This window comes from Molothrus aeneus, chromosome 10 (genome assembly GCF_037042795.1).
Source record: "Molothrus aeneus isolate 106 chromosome 10, BPBGC_Maene_1.0, whole genome shotgun sequence".
Lineage (NCBI taxonomy): Eukaryota > Metazoa > Chordata > Aves > Passeriformes > Icteridae > Molothrus > Molothrus aeneus.
This window is the reverse complement of record NC_089655.1, coordinates 21232677-21255120: the sequence shown is the minus strand read 5'-3', so window position 1 is coordinate 21255120 and position 22444 is coordinate 21232677. Positions and strand designations below refer to the sequence as shown.

Sequence of the window (22444 nt, the reverse complement as noted above, 5' to 3'; positions counted from 1 at the left end):
GCCAAGGCCCATCCACAGGTCATTCCTACAGCAGCTCCTTTTACACACCCTTTGGGGTAGATTTTGCAAGCACGATTCACTCCAATCATGTTCATCCACTAAAGTACAGTGTTCTGCTGCTTCGTGTTGCCCTGAGGGTTGCCCTCATTTAAATGTCCCTGCAGGATGACATGACCAGTGAGATTACACAGACATCCCCCTCCTGAAGGGGATGTCACCAACTCAACACCAGCGAAGAGATTCTTTCTGCTGGTAGAGCTAAACAAGCTGCTAGAACACACTGAGCAGTGCTAAAAACATGGTGCTTTTTGTGACCAGCATTGTATCCATGGCAGGGTTTCTAAAAACTTTTGTTAAAGCACTTTCAAATGTGCCAAGTGCCTCCCAAACCTTGGCAAATACTGGTCACACACTGGGACACCTCCACTTCCCATAAATTTGCATGGATTAAAAGCCTGCACTAGAATTTGCCAGCTTAAACTTGGAACCTAAACTTTCCACAGCCTTTTGAATTTCTATTCCTATAAAGCTGCTACTAAGAGCTAGGCAATCTCCAAATTGTGGATGATATTCTCTTCTCCACTGCACCCAGGGGAGTCCAAGGCAATGCTGCATACACAGCAAGGACAGCCTCACCCCTACACCATTACATCAGCTTGCTGACTGCCCTGTTGAGTCAAAGGAACACCATAAGTGACAGAGCAAGCATTTCCAGGGACTGACCTCACTCACCTTACCACAACGTTTTTATGGTCATAAGAAAATCCATGTCAATGTGGCAAAAAGAAGCCAAATCCCTCCTTTGAGTGAGTGATGCCTTGTGGCCAGTTTATTTTTGCCAGAAAACAAGAGTAATTCCAAACCAACAACAGTCAGACACAAAGCTCTCATTTTTTATCTAGGTATGTGGAGGGGTGAGGACTGTGATGACAACTGGCTGGAAAGGGGATAGAGTCCAAGAGTATTTCAGCACATCACAGAATGGTTTGTGCTGGAAGGGAACTTCAAGATCATCTTGTTCCACCCCCAGCCATGAGCAGGGACACTTTCCACCAGACCAGGTTGCTCAAAGTACCAGTCAACCTAGCCTTGAACAATTCCAGGGATGGGGCAGCCACAATTTCCCAGGCAACCTGTGCCAGGGCCTCACCACCCTCACAGGGAAGAATTTCTTCCTAATAGCTAATCTAAACCTGCCCCTTTTTAGTTTAAAGTCCGTGTCTATGGAATGCATGGAATTCTGCCCTTCTACTACAGCAAGAGTCCAAGAGGTTTCCCTTGGAATGGGAACAAACCTTGTGACTCTGCTGATATGGGCAAGCTCTTTTTAGCACCGCTGTTATCACTGTTATCACAGGGTGTGTGAACAGCTGGAGCACAGCTCACACTCATAAACAAAACACCACAAAGTGCTCAGCCTTCCCTGTACCTCTAAAGTACATAAATCACATGGAGAGCAGGGAGAACAGCAGGTCTTTGACCCCATCAGGAACTGAGACAGTTGTAAAGCAAGGCTGTGACCCAAACCTGGGGCAATCAGAGGATCTAACCTGCCTCTGAGCGCTTCCAAACCCAAACGAGGGGAGCAAATCAAAACACATGGTTTTCCAAGGCTATCTGATGTGAGGCTTTAACTCTCATATCTGCCAAAATGAATGGTGGAAGTGTTCCAGCCCCAGTATGACCCCCTGGCTGGGGGTGCAGGGTGCAGCTGGAGCTCACTTACTGCTTTCCTCTTGAGGATGCAGTCCAGCCGCCAGCGATTCCCTTCCACCACCGGTCGCTTCATGAAGATTTCTGGGCTCAGCCTAAGAAAATAAAGGTGAATAAAAACTACAGCAGATGTAGCCTGCAAACAAAGCACTGGCCTAAATAACCAATTTGGGAAGCAAAGGAATTGAAGTTTAAATAAAGTGGATGTGAAAGCTCATGTCCCAGAGTGATGCATTCTCCAATATCCTGCTCTTTGTTCTTTAATAACTGAGCATTACAGAGGGCAGGGGACATGTCCAGCACATTCATCTTCATATTCAATAACCCACGAGATCAGGTTGAACAGTGATGTATAAATAGGGAAATTTGGACTCTATCTGTGAAAGAAAGATGCAACAAAAGAAAACCCCAAGGATTTTCTGAAAGAAATAGGCAGACACAAAAAATAAATAAGAGTGGGATTTCAGTTCTCCTGGCACCTGAGCTATCTGAACAGAACAGATTTGTGCTGAATTTTCCTTGCTGCCCATAGACAAAGAAATTGGATCTCTCAACAGGACATGTTATTGCTTTAAAGATTACAAGAAATAGTTAAGGAATCTCATCTAATTCCTGCACAGCGAGATGACAGAATTTCATTCCTTTTCATTTTGTACCAAGCATAGCAACTTGAGCTTGGATAAAGCATGTTGCTACATCCTATTTTTATCTTACACATCAAGTTTTAGGTAAGTTTTGGAATTCCATGATAACAATTGTTTGAATAAAACACTCAGTAAGAGACAATGGGTCTGAAATGAGATGTTCTTGAACTGCCACCTTATGTTGCACAGGGGGAACCCATGAGCATTAGGCTTAACTGTGGTCATGGCAGGAAACAGATTTACCCCACCAAATGCTAACATGGTATGTAGTTTTCTCATAATTTCCTCCTAGAAACAAATTCTCTCAGTTCCCAGAGGCAGCAGATAAGCAGCCAGAGGTTCATTTCAGAGGCAGAGAAAGAGGAGCACAGAGATGTGCCTAAGGTGAACAGGAAATCTGAGTCATGTCTTGGAAGCCTCCCATGCCCAAGGTCCAGGCTGGCTCAGGCAGATTAACCTCCAGAAAGGCAAGACATGGGCAGCCACAACCAGCACCCAGCCAGCAGACTCTGTCCAGGGTGTGAGAGCACCCTTTTCCTGACGCAAACAGGAACCAGAGCGCTGCATAAACACAAACTAGGGAACAAGTGGGCAGAGCCAGGTCCTTCAGCAAACACACAGCTCAGAAAAGGTGACAAACCTCCCCTCCTCCCTTATCTGGCCCATTTAAGAGCAGACCAAAAGGACAAACCACAAGATGCTCTCACACTTGGCATGAGGCTTCCCAAGGCAATGAGGAGGAAATATAAGGAGATTCCATGCAGGATCCCATAGCACTGTTGAGCATCCTTCCTCCCTGATACACTGAAAGACACCCACGCCCCTCAGACTCGCAGCTATTTACACTCCTGAGGAGCCCCTCAAGCCACCACATGTGCAGTTCAGGTGGTGCCTCCGTGTGATTTCAGGCATTTCCGTGGAGGGAGACAACCAAGCTGTTGATCTGAAGCGTGTGCTTTTGCTGCCAGCCCTCCTGAAAAGGCCTTTGAATACAACACAAGGAGAGTTTTGGGTGTGCTGCCAAACCATCTGGCTGCAGGGCTAGTTGCCATACTGTAGGGCTCTGAACAGTGCCGCATTGTCGGGAGCATCCCCGGAGAGACAGCTGGGCAACACCCAAATGTGGCAGTACTCACCACCAATCTGTGATGAAAATTTCCTCCTTAGCAGCTTCCATGGCATTTGCAACGTCTTCAAAGTACCACTTGGCATTGACATACCTGCAAAAGCAAACAGAGTGCAGAGTTATGCCTCCTCCCCTTCATTAAGCAAAGTACACAGCTGAAGAACGATGGGGTTCTGTGTTAATGATATTTACGTTCCCATCTTGAAAGCAAACACAATCAAATTTCCAGAATCAGGACAACATGAAGGGAGAATTCTATGCTGCTATCAGTAGCTTGATGAAACAGCACAATAAAGGAATATTAAGTGCCTCTTGGCACTTCTGCCAAATTCACACAATATTCCTGGGTTCTGCTTGACATGCAAGCCAGGTTTGTCTCTCAGGAAAGGATGATGGAATGGTGTTTCCTTTGATTTATGGAAAGTACTCAGGCAGAGGTTGTTGCAAGGCAGATGGTGCAGGGAAAGTACTGGTCTGCTTCCAGCTAGAATCCAGTTTTTGAGGCACTTCTGGGAATGGATTAGTGCAGTCAGGTTACACTGGGGACAGAATGATTTCTCAGGGGCTGCTGAGTGCATAAAGCCCAGCCCACCCTCCTAACTATACCCAGATCTGCATTTGTTGATTCCCTCTTCTTCTCTTTATCCTTACAATGACAAATACCCAACACACCTTTGAAATTAAACATAACTTGACTTGCAAAACACAATGAGCTGTGACACTGAGAGCTCTCCTTCCACCAGCACTGCTACTCCGTCCCTGGTGAAGAAAGCCTCATTTTTTTTTCTTTTGCAACTTCTTTAATTATCACCAGTCCCCAAGCTACCAAAGGCTACCAGCTCTGTTGATGAGAGGTGCTGAGGGCAGGCAGGTAGCAGGTGCTCACCACTTGGCCAGCGTGTTCTCCTGCACAGCCGCGTAGGAGCCGAAGCGATGCTCCGTCAGAAAGTCCTTGCCGTGCTTGCGGATGAACTCGTCTATGCCCTGCCTCCACCACTGGGCATGTCTGTAGCTGTTACACTTCAGAATCAGTGACCTGTAAGAATACATGAAGCACAGGGCAGCAGGCTGAAGCCATTTCCATTTATTTGGGCTGCTCCTCGCTGCCTGTCCATGTTGGTAAATGCATCTGTACCAGTCATATTTTATTTACGCAAAAAGTAGGGACGTCGCTGCTTTGTTTGCAAAAGAATGCACAGCACTGAGCTTCTCTGAGTGACTAATAGTATTGCAGTGCCAAGCATGAAAAACCCACCCATGTTTAAATTATTAGCACCAGCTTAACTTGGAGCTGGAGCCAGCCAATGTTGTATTTTTTAAGAGATTAATTTATACTGTGTGCTAACATAAAAACATTAAATATCTCTTTATCCCCCACTAGCATGTCTTTTGAGCAATACTCCATTGGGATGCAGAAGAAAACATCCCTTCTTGCAGCTTAAAGAGAACAGAGTCTAAAAATTACCTAAGCAATTGCTGTTGAACCAGACTGTACAACTCAGCATGCACTGTGCCCCCAGGCTCCAGTAATAACCACAGGGATGGACAAACAGAAGCTCTAAATGCCTCATTAAGGCATGGAAATAATCAGCATTAGGGCCAAATCCCCAGCAGGTCTGAGCACACCAGCAGTAGCCACCCAGGCTTGTTAACCTCTCCTGCAGAGAAGCATCAATTTCTCCATAAAAAGCAAGAGCAAACTAAAAGAAGATAAACAAAGTTGTTTTCTTACCTGGAGAGATTGTCGATCTGCAACCCGTATTTAGTTTCTGTTTCTTTCTGGCCTATCTTGATGTTGAATTCCTTATCAACCAGCAGGACAAAGGAAATGGCCCCTGAATCAGGCTTCATGTACATCAGGAAGGAGTCCTTCACCACCAGCCACCTGTACAGACACAGCAACCATGTCACCTGGATTTCACACCCATGCCAGGCCTTGAAATGTGAGCCACCAAAAGAGCCAATAAAATGGAAAAGTGCTTCTTCAAAACATGGGCAAATCATTTATCTGGGAAATCTACTAAATGGTAAAAATTATTCTCAGGAGCTAGACTGGGGGTGGTATTCTTGAGCAGAAAAGTGTCTATTTTACGAACTTGGGTAATGAGTTTTAATTCAATATAGGACATTTAGAGTTAATTACATAACTCCTTTTTACAGGAGTCTTTAAAAATACAGGCTCCCTCGTTAAACAAAACCCACGAGAACCTCCCTGGTCATAAATCTCCAAGCATGAGGCAAGGTGCAACAAGCCTTCCTCCATCCCTAATTTTCATTCAGCTTGTATGCTATATGGGAGTTATTTGACATTTCTTACATTAATTCTGATGCTAGGATCACTTTCACTCCTACCAAAATATATGAACAAGGCATTTTGGAAAGCTTTTATTGCCAAGCAACAGGCACCCTGTTAGAAACACATGAGGAGGGATGACCGGCAGGTTTTACATAAATACTGTAGCCTGAAGGCAACTCTGGGAAAAAACACATTTTTTACTGTGAATGGCATTTCTAATCTTTTCTCCCCCTGCAGCGTAGCTGGGGTAACCAGCCCCCTCTGTCCCACACAGGTCTCCCTCACCAGACCTTTGCTTCATTCTTCTGCACACTCAGAAACACACAAAGCAGCACAAAACACTGCAAAAATCTGTTCATTCTTGTATCTTTAGTAACAGCCTCAGCTCCTCATCTATTTCCCATAATTTTTTATTAGATCCTGTAATTTTTTTCTTACTTTCAGGGCCCTGAAAGAGTTACCTGGTATCACCTCTCATTTGGTGCCAAAATACCTCCCCTCTCTATTTGGCCCATAATTTCACTCTTAAACATCCCACAGGGTGTATTTCCAAATACTCTCTCTTCTGTTTTGCCCAGGCAGCTCTACATGCCTGAGGAGTCCTGCCTGTGCCCACCCACAGCTTCACCCCACTATCCTCCTCCATCTCCTAAAATCCTTCCTTTAAATAACCCTCTCTGGGAAATATTACTGTTATTTGCTTATTTATTGATGCATAAACTATCAGTCCCAGTGTGCCAAGATGGGAATTCAGTGTCTCACTTGTGATATTCTGTACACAATCCCACTCAAACACTTCTCCTACCCCCTTTCTAGGGTCTAAAGAAAAATGGAGATCCATCAGAGCTGGATGTGCTACTGGCCCCACTACAGCTTGAGCTCTGGACAACACAAGAAAGGGTTAACTGAGGAATATCAAGAAGAAAAAGCATATTTTCCATAAAAAAGAAAAAGAATTGGTGACAATTTAATGATTTGACCTGAAGGAAGGTCACATATTTGTCTCCTTGTGCCCTCATTATAGAGATCGTCTGTAAACCTAAATTAGGAAATGTTGGAAAGACTGTGCATAAACAGAACCTTTTCTTCACAAGAATTCAAAAGGGTTTTGTTGGAAAACAGAATTATTAAAGATAAAACCAATGACAGCCCATGGGTGATGCTAAAATCCAAAGGTGCATAATGCCTGGGGTAAGCTCCATTGACTAAGAAATTGTTGGTGTAAGGCAGAAATGGGCTATTTGGATTTTGAAATGGAAAGATTTGCCTGGGAAGGGCATGCTCCAGGAGGTACAGCCTGCATATTTTGGAGGCTGGCTGGTAACACAGGTACTCCCCCACAGCACACATCTCCCTGTGCTGCAGCCCCAGGCAATACAGAGACCTAACACAGAGGGTAAAGGGATGGGAACAGCAAATTATGTCTGTGCAGCAGGAAGGGACATGGGAACAGGAGAAAACATTGGGGTTCAATACCTGCAGTAATCAGCAAGAGGCAATACATAAATGTATTTAATGCCATGGTTAATTGCACCAAACAGCTCCTTAGCATTGCAGGTCACATCTGATTTGATCCTGCCCTGAAGCAGTCCAAAGAGTGTTTCAATTAATTGATTTTCATTTTGTAAATTGAGGAAGGGAAGCTCAGAAGGCCGGGCTGAAATCTGCCTGGGGCAGGTCACCAGCCTCATTCCCTCCCAGAGGCACAGAGCCACCTGTGCTCCTGCAGCAGGGAAAGCTGGGCACAGCCTGGGAGGGCACTGTCGTTTCTGTCATCTCTAGGAAATCCCAGATTGTCTCTGGAGTAACATGTCCCTTCTGTGAACTCCAAAGGAGGAAAAAAAAAAAACCCACCAGATGGAAGGGTGAGGCAGGGAATACCCCATGGGCCCTTCCAACCTGAAAATCTGTGGCTTTTGTAAAAATAGCAAGATTCTCTCCCACAGATTTTTTGGGAGAAAGAGACAAATGGGAATTTTTGTGTGCCCAGGGAGCACTGGCATCCCCCCATGGGCAGCCCAGCAGTACCTTTTGGACCAGCGGTAGCACATCCTCCCTTGGCCACAGCAGTTGAGGCCAGGAATGCGGTGGCCCCCGGAGCGCTTCATGATGAACCCTTCTCTGCAAGGACACAACAGGGGCAGGGTGAGGCATGGGGCTCACCTGGAGCTGCAGGGGGGGTTTGGAACCCCCAGCCCTTGTGCCTGAGCAGCCTCTGTGCTGTGCCCTAAAAGCTGGATGAAGGGCAAAAATAACCCCCCCACAGAAGAAAATAATGGAGCTTTAAGAAGCACAGGGTCCCATTTTACAGCACTAGAAGCAGAAAATTAAGTGGCCCAACAGGGAGGGCTGCAGGGAGGGAAGAGTGGAAACCCCGTAAGCACTGTCTTGTAAAGCAGCTCATTCTTAAAATTTTTCTCCAAATTGTAGCATTTCTGTCTGAACAGTAATAATTTTTCATATCTAGATGGCAAAATATTCCCCAGTCATCGCCAGTCAGTTAGTGCTGAGAAAGGAAAGCTATTAATTTTAAGAGTATTTATGTATAAAGCCATGCTCTTAGTGAATCATAACTCACAAAGACAGCTCACAACTCACATGCCCTTCGGTCCCAGGTCGTGGATGAATGACAGCTGGCTTACTCCAACAAACTCCATCTGGGAAACAGAAAGAGATTCCCCCATCTTTATAACCCTGAAATCCACAAAATTTTTTTGCTTCATCAAAGTGACCAGCCATAAAGACCTACGGAACATCCAGAGCAGATGTTATCCACCATCACTTAAGCATTTCCAAGAAGACCAAGGAAAGTATTCTGGTTGAGTTTTCTGTTTGTTTATTTTAAATGTACTTTGGAGAACACATTTCAGGACAATTAAACTCAAATGCATCACAGGGACTCCCTGGTATTCTCCCTCCTGGATCTTTGTCTGAAAAAGGACTGAAGTTTGACATGGTTCAGGAGTCTGTGTGATCTTGGCTGGCTACCTGAATCCTCTCCTCCCTCCAGGGACCCTCAAAGAAAGACTGCAAAGGAAATGAGGACACATGCCCAGAGCAGGGAGCAACTCTTAGGTCCCCTACCCCATGGAGACACCACAGGAGGGTTCAGCCCCACAACCCACGAGCATCCTCCAAGGCCACTGCAGCAGGTCAGTGCTGGACACACATCACTGCCAACTGGCTCCAGGAACCAAAAATCCACAGGAAAACCACAGTGGGGCAGGAGGAGAGCAAGTTCAAATCCAGGAACCTGCCTCCTCATGGCTCCTCCTGCTTCAGCAGGGATTGCAGGGAACATAACAGTGAGCAAAGCTGGTGAGAAAGCTCAGCACGATTACATTCACCTCTAAAAATAGGACACTGGGCAATTTCAACTGAGCAGGCTTTTCTTGGCACAGCAGGACATTCCTGGCAGCCTGCTGGTTATTAGCCCTGGGCCCCTTTAGCAGGGAGAAACATTCTGCCAGGGTGTCCTGTGCAGGACAGGGCTGGGGCAGGCACAGCCCTGAGAAGGAGTCACACAGCAGAACCCTGTCTGCACCCAGGCACTTCTAATTTATTGTCACAGCAAGTTGGCCAAGTGCAGAAAGGTGCTCAGGGCAGGTGTCACTGTCCCTTTGGCCAGGCAGCAAGCCAGAGGGAACCTCTAACAGCACATTTTGGCAATGAACCCTGCAGTCCAGGGCTCAGCCTGTGATCCTGACTGGATGGGGACAGGAGGCAGCCTCAGTACCAGCTTCAGGATATGTCCACCCATACCCACAGCAATTCCAGAAAAAAGGCTTTCTCTTCTCAAGGAAAGGGCCACTGTCATCTCTTTGGCAAACCAGCCTCAGGGCCCTCATCAGCAAAATCCAATTTTGCACAGAAATTACATGGGTGAAGCCCTAAATCTCAAAGACATCTTCAGACACTAAGTATAACAAAAAGTATCAGTAAATTTGGAGTCAAAGTCTGTCTTGCCATTACAATGAGGTTAACACAGGCTCCCTTCCCAATACCATCATTTTTTTCCCAGAAAACAGCAGTAGAACTGAAGATCCTTCCATCTCCTCATGCTCAGCTGCTCCTGGGATCTCCCAGACTTCTTGTATCAGCCAAGACCATGAAGAACAAAAGACACAACTGCTTTCCTCTGAGTGTCTCAAGGATATAAAGTAACCTGTCCTCAGCTGAGTCAATTCTAATGCTTTGATTTTAGGGTGATTTCAGCCTGTTTTCAGAAAGTGGTTAGAACAAGTCATTCCATGGTATTTTACCAACCATACTGCTCTCTCTGTTCTCCCAAAGTGCTCTGGAAAAGCATCAGGTGTGACCAATGAATGTTTCAGCTGTTTCTGCAGCAACACTCAGAGCAGGGTGGGAAGTGCCTGAAAAAATCCAGTGTGTCCTACAAGCCCTTATCAGAGGTCCCAAGCAAATTCTCAGGCCAGTTCTTTGTCTAGATCTCATTTTAACTTTGTGGCATTTCATATCAGACAAATCAGAAACCCAGACATCTCTCTCACACACACAAAAAAAGCACAGAAATGTCAAAACCCTTTGAAAATACTGGCTGGAACCAGAAAGCTAGCAGGAATTTGAGGAGCACTGCATGCAGAGAAAAAATTGTCCTCAAAGAAGCAAAAAGAAAAACCAAGAGGAAAAATTACTTGCAGAAACAGAACTACCACTACATAAAAGAGAAAGAAAGATTGTCTGGCAGCACAGCAACCTCCTCTTCAGCCAGGCAGTCTCTGGAACAGCAATGACAGGAGCCCATCCAACACATTGATCAAGAGTTGGTTTGTGGGAAAAAAAAAAACAAAACTTAAATAAATTCGTGCAGTTAGAAGGAAAATTCCCCAGCATAGTGCAAAACATCTGATGGAATGATTTATTGTTCCAATTAGCTATTTTTACTGTCACAGTGTCTCATCTGAGGTGCTCATCACTCACAGAGAGGCTGGGAGAGGCAGGCAGGAGCTTTCATCTCCGTCACATCAGAATTCCTGTGCTGCCCAGCTGCCTCCCTGGGATCTGGCATCCCACTCTGGTTTCAGAGACCCCCAGCAGGATGGTTTTGGTATGAGATATGGGCCAGGAGAATGCAGCTTCAATGACATTGTTGTGGCAGGCAGGAGTGATGGGCTGCAGGAGGACAGGCTGTGGAAGGTGGAGAACCAGCTGCAAGGTGTTCAAACCATCCTGTCCTGCCAGCAATGTGGAACATGCATGATTTATCTAAGTAAAAATTTCACAGAGCATCTTCATTTCAGAAAGGATTCAGCCTCTCCATGCTGTATTTTTTCATTTTGACCCTTGTTCTTTATTTAGTGGGTTCAGAAATGCATCGAAATCTGATTAGCACTGGTCACTAACAATAACATGGAATTACACACTTTCCAGAATGATATTGCTCAGCACAATTTCTTACACAAAAAAAGAAATTGCTTATACAAAATACACATTAAAAAAACCCTAAATGTGCTGCATTTCAAGTGTAATAGCTTGAAATGTTAATGAGTTGGATGGGGACCTCCACAAAGATCCAAGCAATGTATCAGAGGCAAAGTAGTGGCCTCTCTCACTTCTCAGCTGTTCCTAATTAAGATGAGGTTTTTACTCTCTCTAAAGTTCATGCAAAACATTACACACATAGACACAATCCAATCAAATCTTACTTTTCCTTTTGCTTGGGCATCTTTTAAGTATGGGAGCTTGCACAAAAACAATGTAAAGGTCCAATTACTAAAATTTTTAAACAGAATCCAATTAAGCCTCAACATTTTGAGGCTATATTCCTCTAATTTACAATTTTCAGAAAAAGAAGTGTGAACAGTGAACACTCTGGGATTTCCACAACAGTAATTGTCTTAAAGCACTTCAGCCCAAAAGTACTGTAAAAAAGGTTTTGGAAGGAAGAAGAAGACATGAGATTTAATCACAAAAATCAAATAATTTAAAAAATATTAAATATAAAAAGCTAGATTATGTACAACCTCTCCAATGCCATGTAGTCACTGTGGACCTGATCCTTAACCCAACCAGTGACCTCAGGTCTTCAGGCAAAACCACAAGCTTGACTTGCAGGCTTGACTGTCTTAGTGCGTGGCACATCCTCCAGACAATGTATAAAGCACTTTGCTCTCACTGGCAAATAATAAATTAACCACAAACGCAAAATAAAAAAAAATAAAAAAGCAAATTCATTAAATTGTGCAGTTCAGATGTAAAAAACATCTCCTCAGAGATGCTCCTGACCCAAGCATGCTCTTCACATGACCAAGGGTTACACTCCAGGCAGGTCTCAGCTTGCCTTTGCAACTCCATGCCTGATTTAACAGAGTTCCTGATTTTAAAAAAGTCCTCAGTGCATGGATTTGATGAGAGGAACACAAAGAATTCCTAATGTGCTCCAAGATTAAGACAGTTACAGCATTTGTCAGCATCTGGGCAAAAGACTTCTCAAGCACAGGAAGAGCAAAGCCCTCATTTTGTTCTCAGGAGGACAAATACAGTTCCAGGGAAAGTGCCAGAAATCTCCACTTTAGTCTCATCTGAGAATGGTGGGGGTGGTTTGGGTGCTGTTTTAAAGGAAGCACTTCCTTCCCTGTGCTTTCTTCCAGCACTGCCTGCAGGACCCGTGCTGCCACCACGGGCAGCAAAATCTCCCTGAACACTTCTCTGTGGCCAAATGCAGTGAAAGCCAACAATGAACTGAGAATTTATGTGCAAAAGGGACATCTGGCTCCAGGGGCTGGGGACAGAAGGGCGATTCAGCCCAGGAGGGAGCACCCCACAGCTGCCTGGGAAGGCAGGGCCGCCCATCTCCTCTCCCAGCCCCCACTGTGCAGCCTGTCTCAAACCACAGCCTGGCCAAAGCATCACCCACGTTCTCAGAGGAGCAGAAATGTTCCAAAACATTTTTAAAAAGGCAACGCCTGCCTAAAAGTGACAAGATGGATCCACACTGTAAAATAACTCTCCCCCGCTCTGCATATGCTACTGATCAAAATTGCCAAGTTATCCCAATCCTGCTTCTAGAACAAAAGATGACTCTTTTCCACACGCAGCTCTTCACTGCATTGGAATTAAGCTCCACAGCCTGTCGCCTAAAGAAGCACTCTAAGGAATGCAGCTTCCTCAGCCTCAGCCTGAAGATTTCTTGCCATCCAGAGAGCAATGGCCAACCCCAATGGGCCCTTTGTCCCATGGAATAAGCAGTGCTCAGCGCTGAGCTCTGCAATAGAGCACGCACAGTTTTTAAGTTTTTATACACAACATCCAGCTATGAGCTGCCCAACATCTCTACACAACGGAAATCCTGCAAAATAGAAGAATATCTAACAACAGCCAAAGTGGAAGAGAAGTGGCTGCTACAGAAACCCAAAGTTCAGTCTGTATTTTTGGCTTGTTTGAAAACCAGGTGTTCCCAGCTATCACTCTGGGCTGAGAAATGTCACTAAACTTGGCAGCTACTCTGTGCGTGCATCAGATTTTGCTGGTAACACAAAAGATGAAGTAACACAGTCATTATGCAGCCAAAAAAAGGGGAAATAAATTACCATCCCCAAGAGATGTCACAGCTGCAGCTGACAGGTGAGGACTTCTGAAGAAACATTCGAGGATGAATTTCTAAAGAAATATTTTTGCTTAAAATAGGCCTGAAGCTGGATTTGACATCTCTCCTCATTTCAAACAGTGTTGACTTGGGGAAATAAGCCAACTACCATCTTCCTTTGGAACTGACAAAACACTCACTCACCTCTCTGGGTATCCCACACACACAAACTCAACATCACTAATGTCCAGGGAAACTGCACAGAATAGAAACCTGAGACAAATCTGCACCCAGGACCACACACAAAGCCCAGACTGAAGGAGCAAATACAAATATGGTTTGGATTCCAATTTTTTAAGTATTTAAAACTGTAACTTATCATCTTACAAAGTCTGCAGAATTAAACAGAATCTCACTATATCATACATGTACAGCAGCTGTCTGGACTGAACCAGCTTGAGGAGGTTATCACTGTGCTATACCAGCAACCACTGAGTCATTCCTTTGGTTTAAATCATATTGTGTTGGAGAAATCAGCTAAGCCAAAATGCTCACAAAACAGCTGTAAAATGTTTCTTGCAGAAGCTGCATGTTTTCTTCCAATGAATTCAGCATTTGTAAAGGGAATATTCTTTAGACAATTAAGCAAAGTAATTTCTACTTACTGTTCCATGGTAGTTCCTGTACATTGGCATTTTCAGGATATTTGTCAAGTAGTCCTCCAGCTGTTTCTACAATTAAAATGTTGAAACTTTAGATAGGATGTGGAGGTTTTTCTTGAAAATTCCTGTAATCCAACTGTCTGGCATTAGGAAGCAATCAAGAAATCAAACCCACTTTTCAGTTTGAGTGGATAAATAAATCCATTATTATGAGCTCACAGGATATCATGAACCATCATATTATGAACTCAACACCATAAACAGTTTGGCCATAAACAGGTTGTTTACTGTTCATAGTCCTGTGTTTGTACCTTCCACCTGCTCCATGGCAGGGTCACTTTGGAGGTAAACTTTTGTGACTGAGCTAAAGTTTCAGAACAATTATAAATACCAAATCAGTCCCCACAGGACTTCAGCTGACCCACAGGAATCAGCTTTGTGAGAAAACAGGCTCAGAGGCACTGAGAGAACCTGTTTAACCAAAACAAAAGGTTCACAGGGTGAGTGACACAGGGACCATGCTGTCCTGTCCCAAGGACACAGAGCAGTGGCTGGGCCTGTCCTCCCAGCCAGGAAGGGAGAAGAGAAGAAACCATTATGGTAGAAGTAATCTCTTACCATCCTCATGATAAAAGGGAAAAGAAAAAATTAGACTGTCTGGGCATGGGAAACTGGGCAGAGTCCTACAGGACACAAAGCAAACTGAAAGGAAACATGGGCTAAAAAAATAAAAAGCATCTATACAACATCTATACAAGAACAGTTTTCTTCCTCTTTTAAACCCACATCTCTCTCCTCAAATTTCCCACACATCAGAGAAGCTGTGAACAGCAGGGTTTCTGCATGGCACAGCCACAAGACACAATCCTTTAATCCTCTGGGCCTTGAAGTTCCAATGGCACAAAGCCCAGGGAGGGAAGGAGGGAGGGAGGGAGCAAACAGCAGAAAGAGAACCATAAGCAGAGTCTGAACAAACATGGAGTTTTTAACTTGTGAGCAGCAAAGCTGCAATGAAGAGGTAGGAAGACATCCACCCTCTCCATGGAAGGGCCCATCTGTTAACATCTGATGAAGTTACACAGAACACGTGTGCCTGGGCTAAAATTACCCACTTCAGCATCAATAGCCTGGCTGCCATCTCCTCTTTCAAAGGGGGATGGCACTGAAATCTCTCAGATTTTGATGGCCACGGGGCTGCCTCCATCATGCAACTTGACTCTGAAAACTGCCTTGTCTATCTTTAAATCAGAGCAGGTGGGAGGAGGGGAACCACCACTCCCAGCATCACGGTGTTCCTCAACTGCAGAGGAAAGCTCTGCCCACATGAGCCCCAGGAGCAGCATCCTCATCATTGCACGGCAGAGAATTTGGCACTAAAGCTGGACTCGTCACAAACAAACTTTGTCAAGAAAAATACTGTAATGATACCAAACAAAGGTTTTGATGGTGTGTGGCTTTGCAAGCAAGCTGCCAGGCTTCTCTGCACCTCAGAGCACCCCTCTGGCCCCCAGAGTGAGGTGGGCACTTACCCTCCTGCTGGAGAAGTGCTCCTCCCGCACCGTGCTCTCTGCGGTGTGCGGCAGACTCGGCATCTGCCTCGGCTCTCCCCTTTTGATGGATTGTCTTCTCACTGTGTGACTGCAAGGAAAAACACACCCCAACATCAAGTCTCAGTGCTGCAAGTGTCTGTACGCCTCAATAAATAACCCTTCTGCTGCGATGCCTTTGTTTTTTCTATCCGAGCAGCCAGCGTGCTCTGAGTGTCTTAAAACCAAAACACAACACAGAAGTATCAGTTTGATTTGTGAGGGCCAGCTTTTGGTCTCATAAGGAAAAGGAGTCTACATTCTGTTTTTAGGGCATTATGTTCCTCCAGCTCTTAACCTCTCATAATTCTACCTTTCCTATCATGTTCCCAGGATTTCTCCACCTCAGAAGGCTCTCACTCACCTACATCACTTCTCTTCACACTTCTTTTCCTGTTCCTCTTATATTTCCAGCTATCCCAAGCACCAAGGCACCCCTGGCCAGGGACCCCCATGCCTCCCACATCCTGCCCACACTGTCAGAAAGCACAAAGCTCCAGCAATTTCCATTAGCATTATCATAACCCTTCCCCAAGTTCAAGGCAAATCCAGCTCAAAAGCTGATGACCCAGGAGACAACGTTTCCTGCGTCAGCAGAGAGATATTTGCATCACTTAGGTTATGGCTGCTGAACACATAGATTAAATATTTTTATTATAGCTGCTAAATATTCATGGAGACTGAATTCTTCTGCCCACTCCTCCTTACAGCAAAGTAAATGGGACCAGTGAAGTCAAATAGAAAAGATATTAAAAGTTAATAGATCACATCTCCCAAAGCCCACCGTGTCCACAGGGATGCACACTCACCTCCTGGTGGGGATAGGGATGCGCACGAAGGCTTTGTACCTCAGCAGCTCCCTGTGAAACTCCTGGAAGTGCTTGAACTTCCTCTTCACGTGCCAGACAAACTCTCCATGGGTCAGCTCGATGGTATAAACATTAGGGCTTGGTACCTGCAGGGGAGAACATCACCACATGGCATGCAAGTTTTGAAATAAGCCATTTTCCTGCAGCTGCTCATCTAAAGAGCCTTTATTCAGCTTTACTTAAGGATTACTGTGTCTCACAATTTCTTGTTCTGCTTTATTAGGTTTTATAAATAGACAGATAACCTTCTCTACTAAGCATTTTCTGAGATGCAGGCATTGCTGCTTCCTCAGCCCATGAACAAGCAAGCACAAAATTAAGGCACAAACAGCATTTTAAATACAGTTATACAGAAATCAAACAAAATCTCTGTAAGTTCTGACCTTCTTAGTGGAAGTAAAGCGTTCAACTTCCAGCACACGCACTCGGACAGGACATCCCGTGAGGTACGTCTGCGCACCCGGCTCTTTGAACCCATGGGTGTGGTAGATGGCAGAGAAGGGAATGCACACTGCAAGGACCACAAACCCCACAAATCTGTTAGCTCAACAGCCTTGTAACAGGGCATGAAAGGCAGCCAACAGCAATGCTTTAACATGGGAGCATTTATACAGCATTAATTCCAGCAAAAGAGAGCAATTTTTATTAAAGAGAGCTCAAAGACAAGGTTACACAGAAGGGACTTGATTTGAGAAGCTCAGGTATTAAGAGCCTCCAGGTCCCAAATCAGGGTCAATGCTGGGCTTGGTAAAAGCCTTGAGGCTGTAGCCTACCTGCCAAGAGATTGATAAAAGCCAGGCAGGACATGGTATGAGAACACAGGGGTGTCAACTCACCGGTGCCTTTGGGGTCAGTGAGCACCTCCGAGTCCACCTCCTCCCCCTCCACATGGAGCTCCCTGGTGTCCAGGCTCTCGATGATGTTGCTCATGTCTGCAGCGAGCTTCTTCAGCGTGGATGTGGCTGCATGGCTTTCTGCTCTCAGAGACATCTCAGGGGCCTGTGCTCAGGAGCCGCGGGGCTCTGCGGAGAGAGAGCAGAGCTGTCACCGCCTTCTCTGCAACACAGGGTTGAAGGAAACCACTGGCAATGCATGGACACATCTTCCTTCCATCCCTTTACCCACATTCATCCCAACTATCCCACCCTACACACCCAATGGAAAATGTTCAGCTATAAAGCTACACACCATGTCACTGTCTGGCCAAATCCCAGATTTAATTCACCCGATGCAGCGTTTTCCAGGTCAGGCTACACGAAGGAAAAGCTCACTCAGAAAACCAGTAGGAGTTTTTGCTACATGTTCTTCCTTTGAGTGAAGCAGTGCTAAAAACTCCAGGCATTATTAAGATTTCCTCTATTTCTATGCTCCTTACACAACTGCCTGTGGTGTCTGCGTGCCTCATGCTCTCCCACAGCTCCATCCTCTCAGCAGGCTCCAAAGTTACAGCTCTAAAGGTTCCTCTCCAGGGTCAGGAGCATCCTGATCCCCACAGAAAGCCTGGGATCAACAAGCTGGACCCCACATCTTCTGTGCTCACCCCACCAATATCCCAGGCAGCTGCAGGGGACCAGCCCACTTGTCCCTTAGTGATGGGGACACAGCCAGGGAAACAGCTGCAGCCCACTCAGGCAGTGGCACTCAGAGGTGTTTGGGCACTGGTGACTACAGCACTTCCCACCTTTATTCCCACCCATCTATTCCAGGAGCCTGAGTCACAAGAAAAATGGGGAAGGAAGAAGCAAAAATAATAAGGAAACAAAGGTAAATCAATATATGAGGCATGGCCACTGACACTAGCACAAGCCTTTTCTGCTCGCGAATATTTGCAAACCCTCTTCCTCCTCTAGGCTCTGCATCTCACCCTGGGGCTGTGGAGCTGGCTGCTGGTCCTTGCACACAGCCAGGCTCCAGCTCCTCCTGGGCATCACCCTGATGATGATTAAAAGTCCCTTCAATCTTTGTCCTGCTCTGTAATAAATGTCACAGCTACCCTGAAAAAATATGGATGGGACAAACTGGCAACATTTTACAGAAGCCAATACAAGGATGCCCATTTATCCTTGTGGAAGCTCTTACATTATGTTAAAGAATGATTTTTCCAAAAAGTGTGACATTTCTGATGTTAAGTTCTGCAAAGAACACTGTGCAATTATTCTTGTGTGAGCTCCACAAGAGCTGGGTATGCCGTAACTTGGAAATAATTTAACATTTTAATAAATCATGTGTTTAGCTGCTTTTGAAAGAACATTCTTTATTATTGTTTCCTCTTGAAACAAGTCCATTATTTCATTACTACACAAGGCTGATACCATGTATGCCTAAAAACATGCTAGAAGCAGCTGCCTTCAGAAAAAAAAAAAATCCATTTGCACACAGACTTGAATCAAGAAAAACTGGGTCAATCTCTTCTCTCATACCAAAGTAAATGTAGAAGCAACAGTTTCATCTTGGGAGTGAGGGCTCCGTGGGCCTGGGTAGCTCTGTCACCTTCCACCAGTAGCAGGGAAAGCCAGAGCACAGAAGACTTTAGGACCAGACCAGGGGTTTACTGGGCCCTCAGGCCACTTCAAGAAATCTGCATGAATAATTCAAATATAAACACACATGTGGGTACCTCCTCTCCCAGGGATACACTGAACTTTGGGGCAACATCCTGGTTTCAGCTGGGACAGAGTTAATTTTATTATTAGCTGGTACAGTGTTGTGTTTTGGATTTAGGACCAGAAGAATGTTGATAACACACTGATGTTTGAGTTGTTGCTAAGTTCTGCTTCCCCTAATTCAAGGACTTCCCAGTTTCCAAGGCTCTAACAATGAGGAGGTGCACAAAAAGCTGTGGGGCAGCATGGCCAGGAAAGCTGACCCAGACTGGCCAAAGGGAAATACCATTCCATTCCACAGGACACCATTCCCAGGATATCAGCTGAGGAAATTGGCTGGGGGGTGCCAACTGCTGTATTATGCATCACTTGTTTCCATCAGTGTTATTCCCCTTTCATTACAATTATTACTATATTTTATTTTGTTTCAATTATCAAACTGTTCTCACCCCACTGATGTTACCCTACCCGGCCCGTGCACCCTCTGTGCAGCAGGAATTTGGCACTGGCACTGTCCCACACCTCCCCTGTCACCACTTCATGGAAAGCCAGCTCTCCCTCTTGGAAGCTTTACACTTTCCCTACTCTAACAGTGTACTGCAGGGGACTTCAATTATTCAGAGAGCAGAAGGTACATTTTCATTTGTTTGGAGTGAAGTCATTCCACCTGATATAGACTGGCTTTGGATGTTTGATTTTCTCCCTGGAAAGCAGGCATACATAAACATCATACATTCCCAAGGGAGGCCATGCTACCAGGCTTTCCCAAATAACCCTGGGGATGGCAGGAGGGAGCCCAGAGTCTCACTCTGCAGTAATACCTACATTAAAATCCTATTTCCCACTCAGTACTTCATGCAAAGAATTTTTTTGTGTATTTCTAGCTGGAAATAAAGTAGCATCTTGCTTTGCATTTCTGTGTACATTCACATTTAGAAACAAAACAATTTTTTTCCTCCATCAGAAGATGCTTTTACTTCATGGGAATTTAATGCCCTTTCCAAAAGAAGTTTTCCATGGTCAAAAAGGACACAAGCCCAAACACACTCTGGACATGCCATGCCAGCAATTACACTTGAAGGAAACCAGCAGACAAATACCACATCAGCAGGGCTGGAGGAAGAGCAACAGAGAGGAGCCAACAGAGAGAGGAGATGCTCATCCTCCCTTCTCCTCCTCCTCCTCCTCTCCTCCCCACTGTGCCAGGTACAGCTGGGTTCTTTGTCAGATTAATTGACACAGTTGGTTAATGGATAAACAATTAACCAGTGTATGCAGTGATTATTTCCAAGGGACCGCAGCAGGGCTCCATAACTCAGGATTTTTTATTTTTTTTTTTAAAGCTAAAGCTGTTTTCACAGCTGGCACAGACAAATCCTGCAATAAAGCAGGGTCCAAACTCAGATGGACCTGAGTCAGTCCCAGCAGCAAGATTTGCCCCATAGAGATTAGAGCTGAATTTTGGGGTTGAGAAGGAAAACGTGACCTGCCCGTGGCCCTGTCAGCAGCCCCACGAGCCTGGGCAGGGTCCATCCTCCCTGTCACAGCTGGCTGCTGCAGAGCCACAGGACAAAGGGCAAAGCCAACACTGGGCAGGGCAGATGGCACTGGGGTCAGCTGGAAAAGACTGGACATAGCACACCCCTCTGAAAGCTTGGCCAAATTGCTTTACAGGGCTCTGCTCTACAAGAGCTATTTAACCTCTTGGGCAGAGTTTCCATGTGGACACTCTGCATTCCCATGGGCAAGCTGAGGTTAAAATGCCTGGGTTAATCTGCAACAGGCTGGGTGCAAAAACAGGCACCACATATGGATATCCAGGATTTTACCACAAAGCAGGCAGGCTACACCAAGAAGGCCCTGTCTGTCCAGTGCCACTCACTGCTCACACTGCTGACAGACTAGAGAAGGGAATTATACACCTCTGACACCGAACTCAAGTGATACCAGCAAATTGCAGCAGACTGCAAATAACAGGATGAAACTTCTGAGAAATAAGTGCTGCATTTCAGCATTCAGCTCTTGCCATTCAAGATAGAAAATAAGCAGCATTTTTTTAAAAGGAAAATAAACCCAAACAACCAAAAGAGAAAAACCAGGATCTGACTGAGTCAAGAACCGGCAATCCGAACAAACACAGCATCTGTGCCAAGATGAACAAACAGGACTATTGCCTGTGAGCCAGGAAGGAAGAGATGATGCAGAACACAGGAAAACTCAGGCCTAAAGCATTTGACCTGTGAAAACAGTGTCAATACTGAGAGAAGGCAGAGAACTGTGACAGCAGACTGCAACCCTGCAGAAGGTTGCTGTGAGCAGGGTGGACAAGGGAGAAGTGCTCTGAATTAGAATCACAGAATGGTTTAAATTGGAAAGGACCTTAAAGATCATCCAGTTCTAACCCCCAGCCACAGGGACATCTTCCACTATCCCAGGTTCCTCCAAGCCCCTTCCAACCTAGCCTTGAACATTTCCAGGGATGGGGCATCCACAGCTTCTCTGGACAACCAATGACTCAGCAACCTCAAAGGCAGGAATTTGTTCCTAATAGCTAATCTAAATCCACTCTCAGTGTAACTGCTGCTTTGAAGCAGAGATCAGGGAGAAAGCCCTAATGGCAAAGGCAGGGCACTGCCTGAGGAGGGATTTGCAGAGCCCCCAGGGTTTGGAGGAGGCAGGGGAACAGCTCCACCCCAAACCTGCTGCTGGGGCAGGCAGGAGCTGGAGTGGCAGCCTGTGTTTGAACAGAGGGAAGGTGCTGCTCCAGCTTCATCCGGCTCCAGGTCTGCCTGGGCAAAGGCAGCAAGAGGGAAAACACAATGAAAAGACTCAGCAGTAAAGGAGAACCTTGGAAAGAATGAACAGACAAGGAAAAAAAAGGAGATGATTAAAAACTGGAAGATTTTTACATACTACAAACCCTATAAACCTTACAAACCCTATAAAGACAGCTGACACTGCCTTCTGTCCAGCCCAATTCTCATATTAATTACTTTCTCTTGAAGCACCACTTAAGTTCTCTGCCTTCTGTCCCAGACTGTCCCCACAGCACACAAGCCCCAAACCTCCTGAACTAATAGAATATATACACTGGAAATAGTGACTTCACCAAGAATCAGCCAAGATTTCAACTGCAGGAACAATGACTAAAAAAACAGAAATTAACTATATTAATCCCTGAGCCCTTGTGAATATATTGCAAACCTGTAGCTCCATCCTGCAACTTTGCAAGCCCAATATCTACTTGCTCTTTGCCATTTTGGTTATGCTTTAACCCCAAGTTATTACTTCAGGGATCATATGACCATCTCAGCCTTCACTAAAGAAAATTTTTTTCTACTTGTTGCACAGGACAACAAAAGCACATCTTTAAAGGCATGGAAACTGGAAGGCAGAAAA

At 45.3% G+C, this 22444-nt stretch overlaps 1 protein-coding gene across 2 annotated transcripts in view; it reads right to left on the bottom strand.

The window, feature by feature from the left end:
* The window catches only part of PLD1 (phospholipase D1), a 62837-nt gene that overhangs the window by 28246 nt on the left and 12147 nt on the right, over nucleotides 1–22444 (bottom strand). For both annotated transcript variants that reach the window (XM_066556347.1, XM_066556348.1), the window contains exons 2-12: nucleotides 17279–17464; nucleotides 16826–16953; nucleotides 16383–16528; nucleotides 15517–15625; nucleotides 13991–14056; nucleotides 8378–8436; nucleotides 7808–7900; nucleotides 5216–5368; nucleotides 4370–4519; nucleotides 3494–3577; nucleotides 1727–1808 (exon numbers count right to left, since the gene is read on the bottom strand). In XM_066556347.1, the coding sequence (XP_066412444.1) occupies nucleotides 1727–1808; nucleotides 3494–3577; nucleotides 4370–4519; nucleotides 5216–5368; nucleotides 7808–7900; nucleotides 8378–8436; nucleotides 13991–14056; nucleotides 15517–15625; nucleotides 16383–16528; nucleotides 16826–16953; nucleotides 17279–17432 (1224 nt within the window). In that variant the 5' untranslated portion in view covers nucleotides 17433–17464. The remainder of the gene's footprint in view (nucleotides 1–1726; nucleotides 1809–3493; nucleotides 3578–4369; nucleotides 4520–5215; nucleotides 5369–7807; nucleotides 7901–8377; nucleotides 8437–13990; nucleotides 14057–15516; nucleotides 15626–16382; nucleotides 16529–16825; nucleotides 16954–17278; nucleotides 17465–22444) is intronic.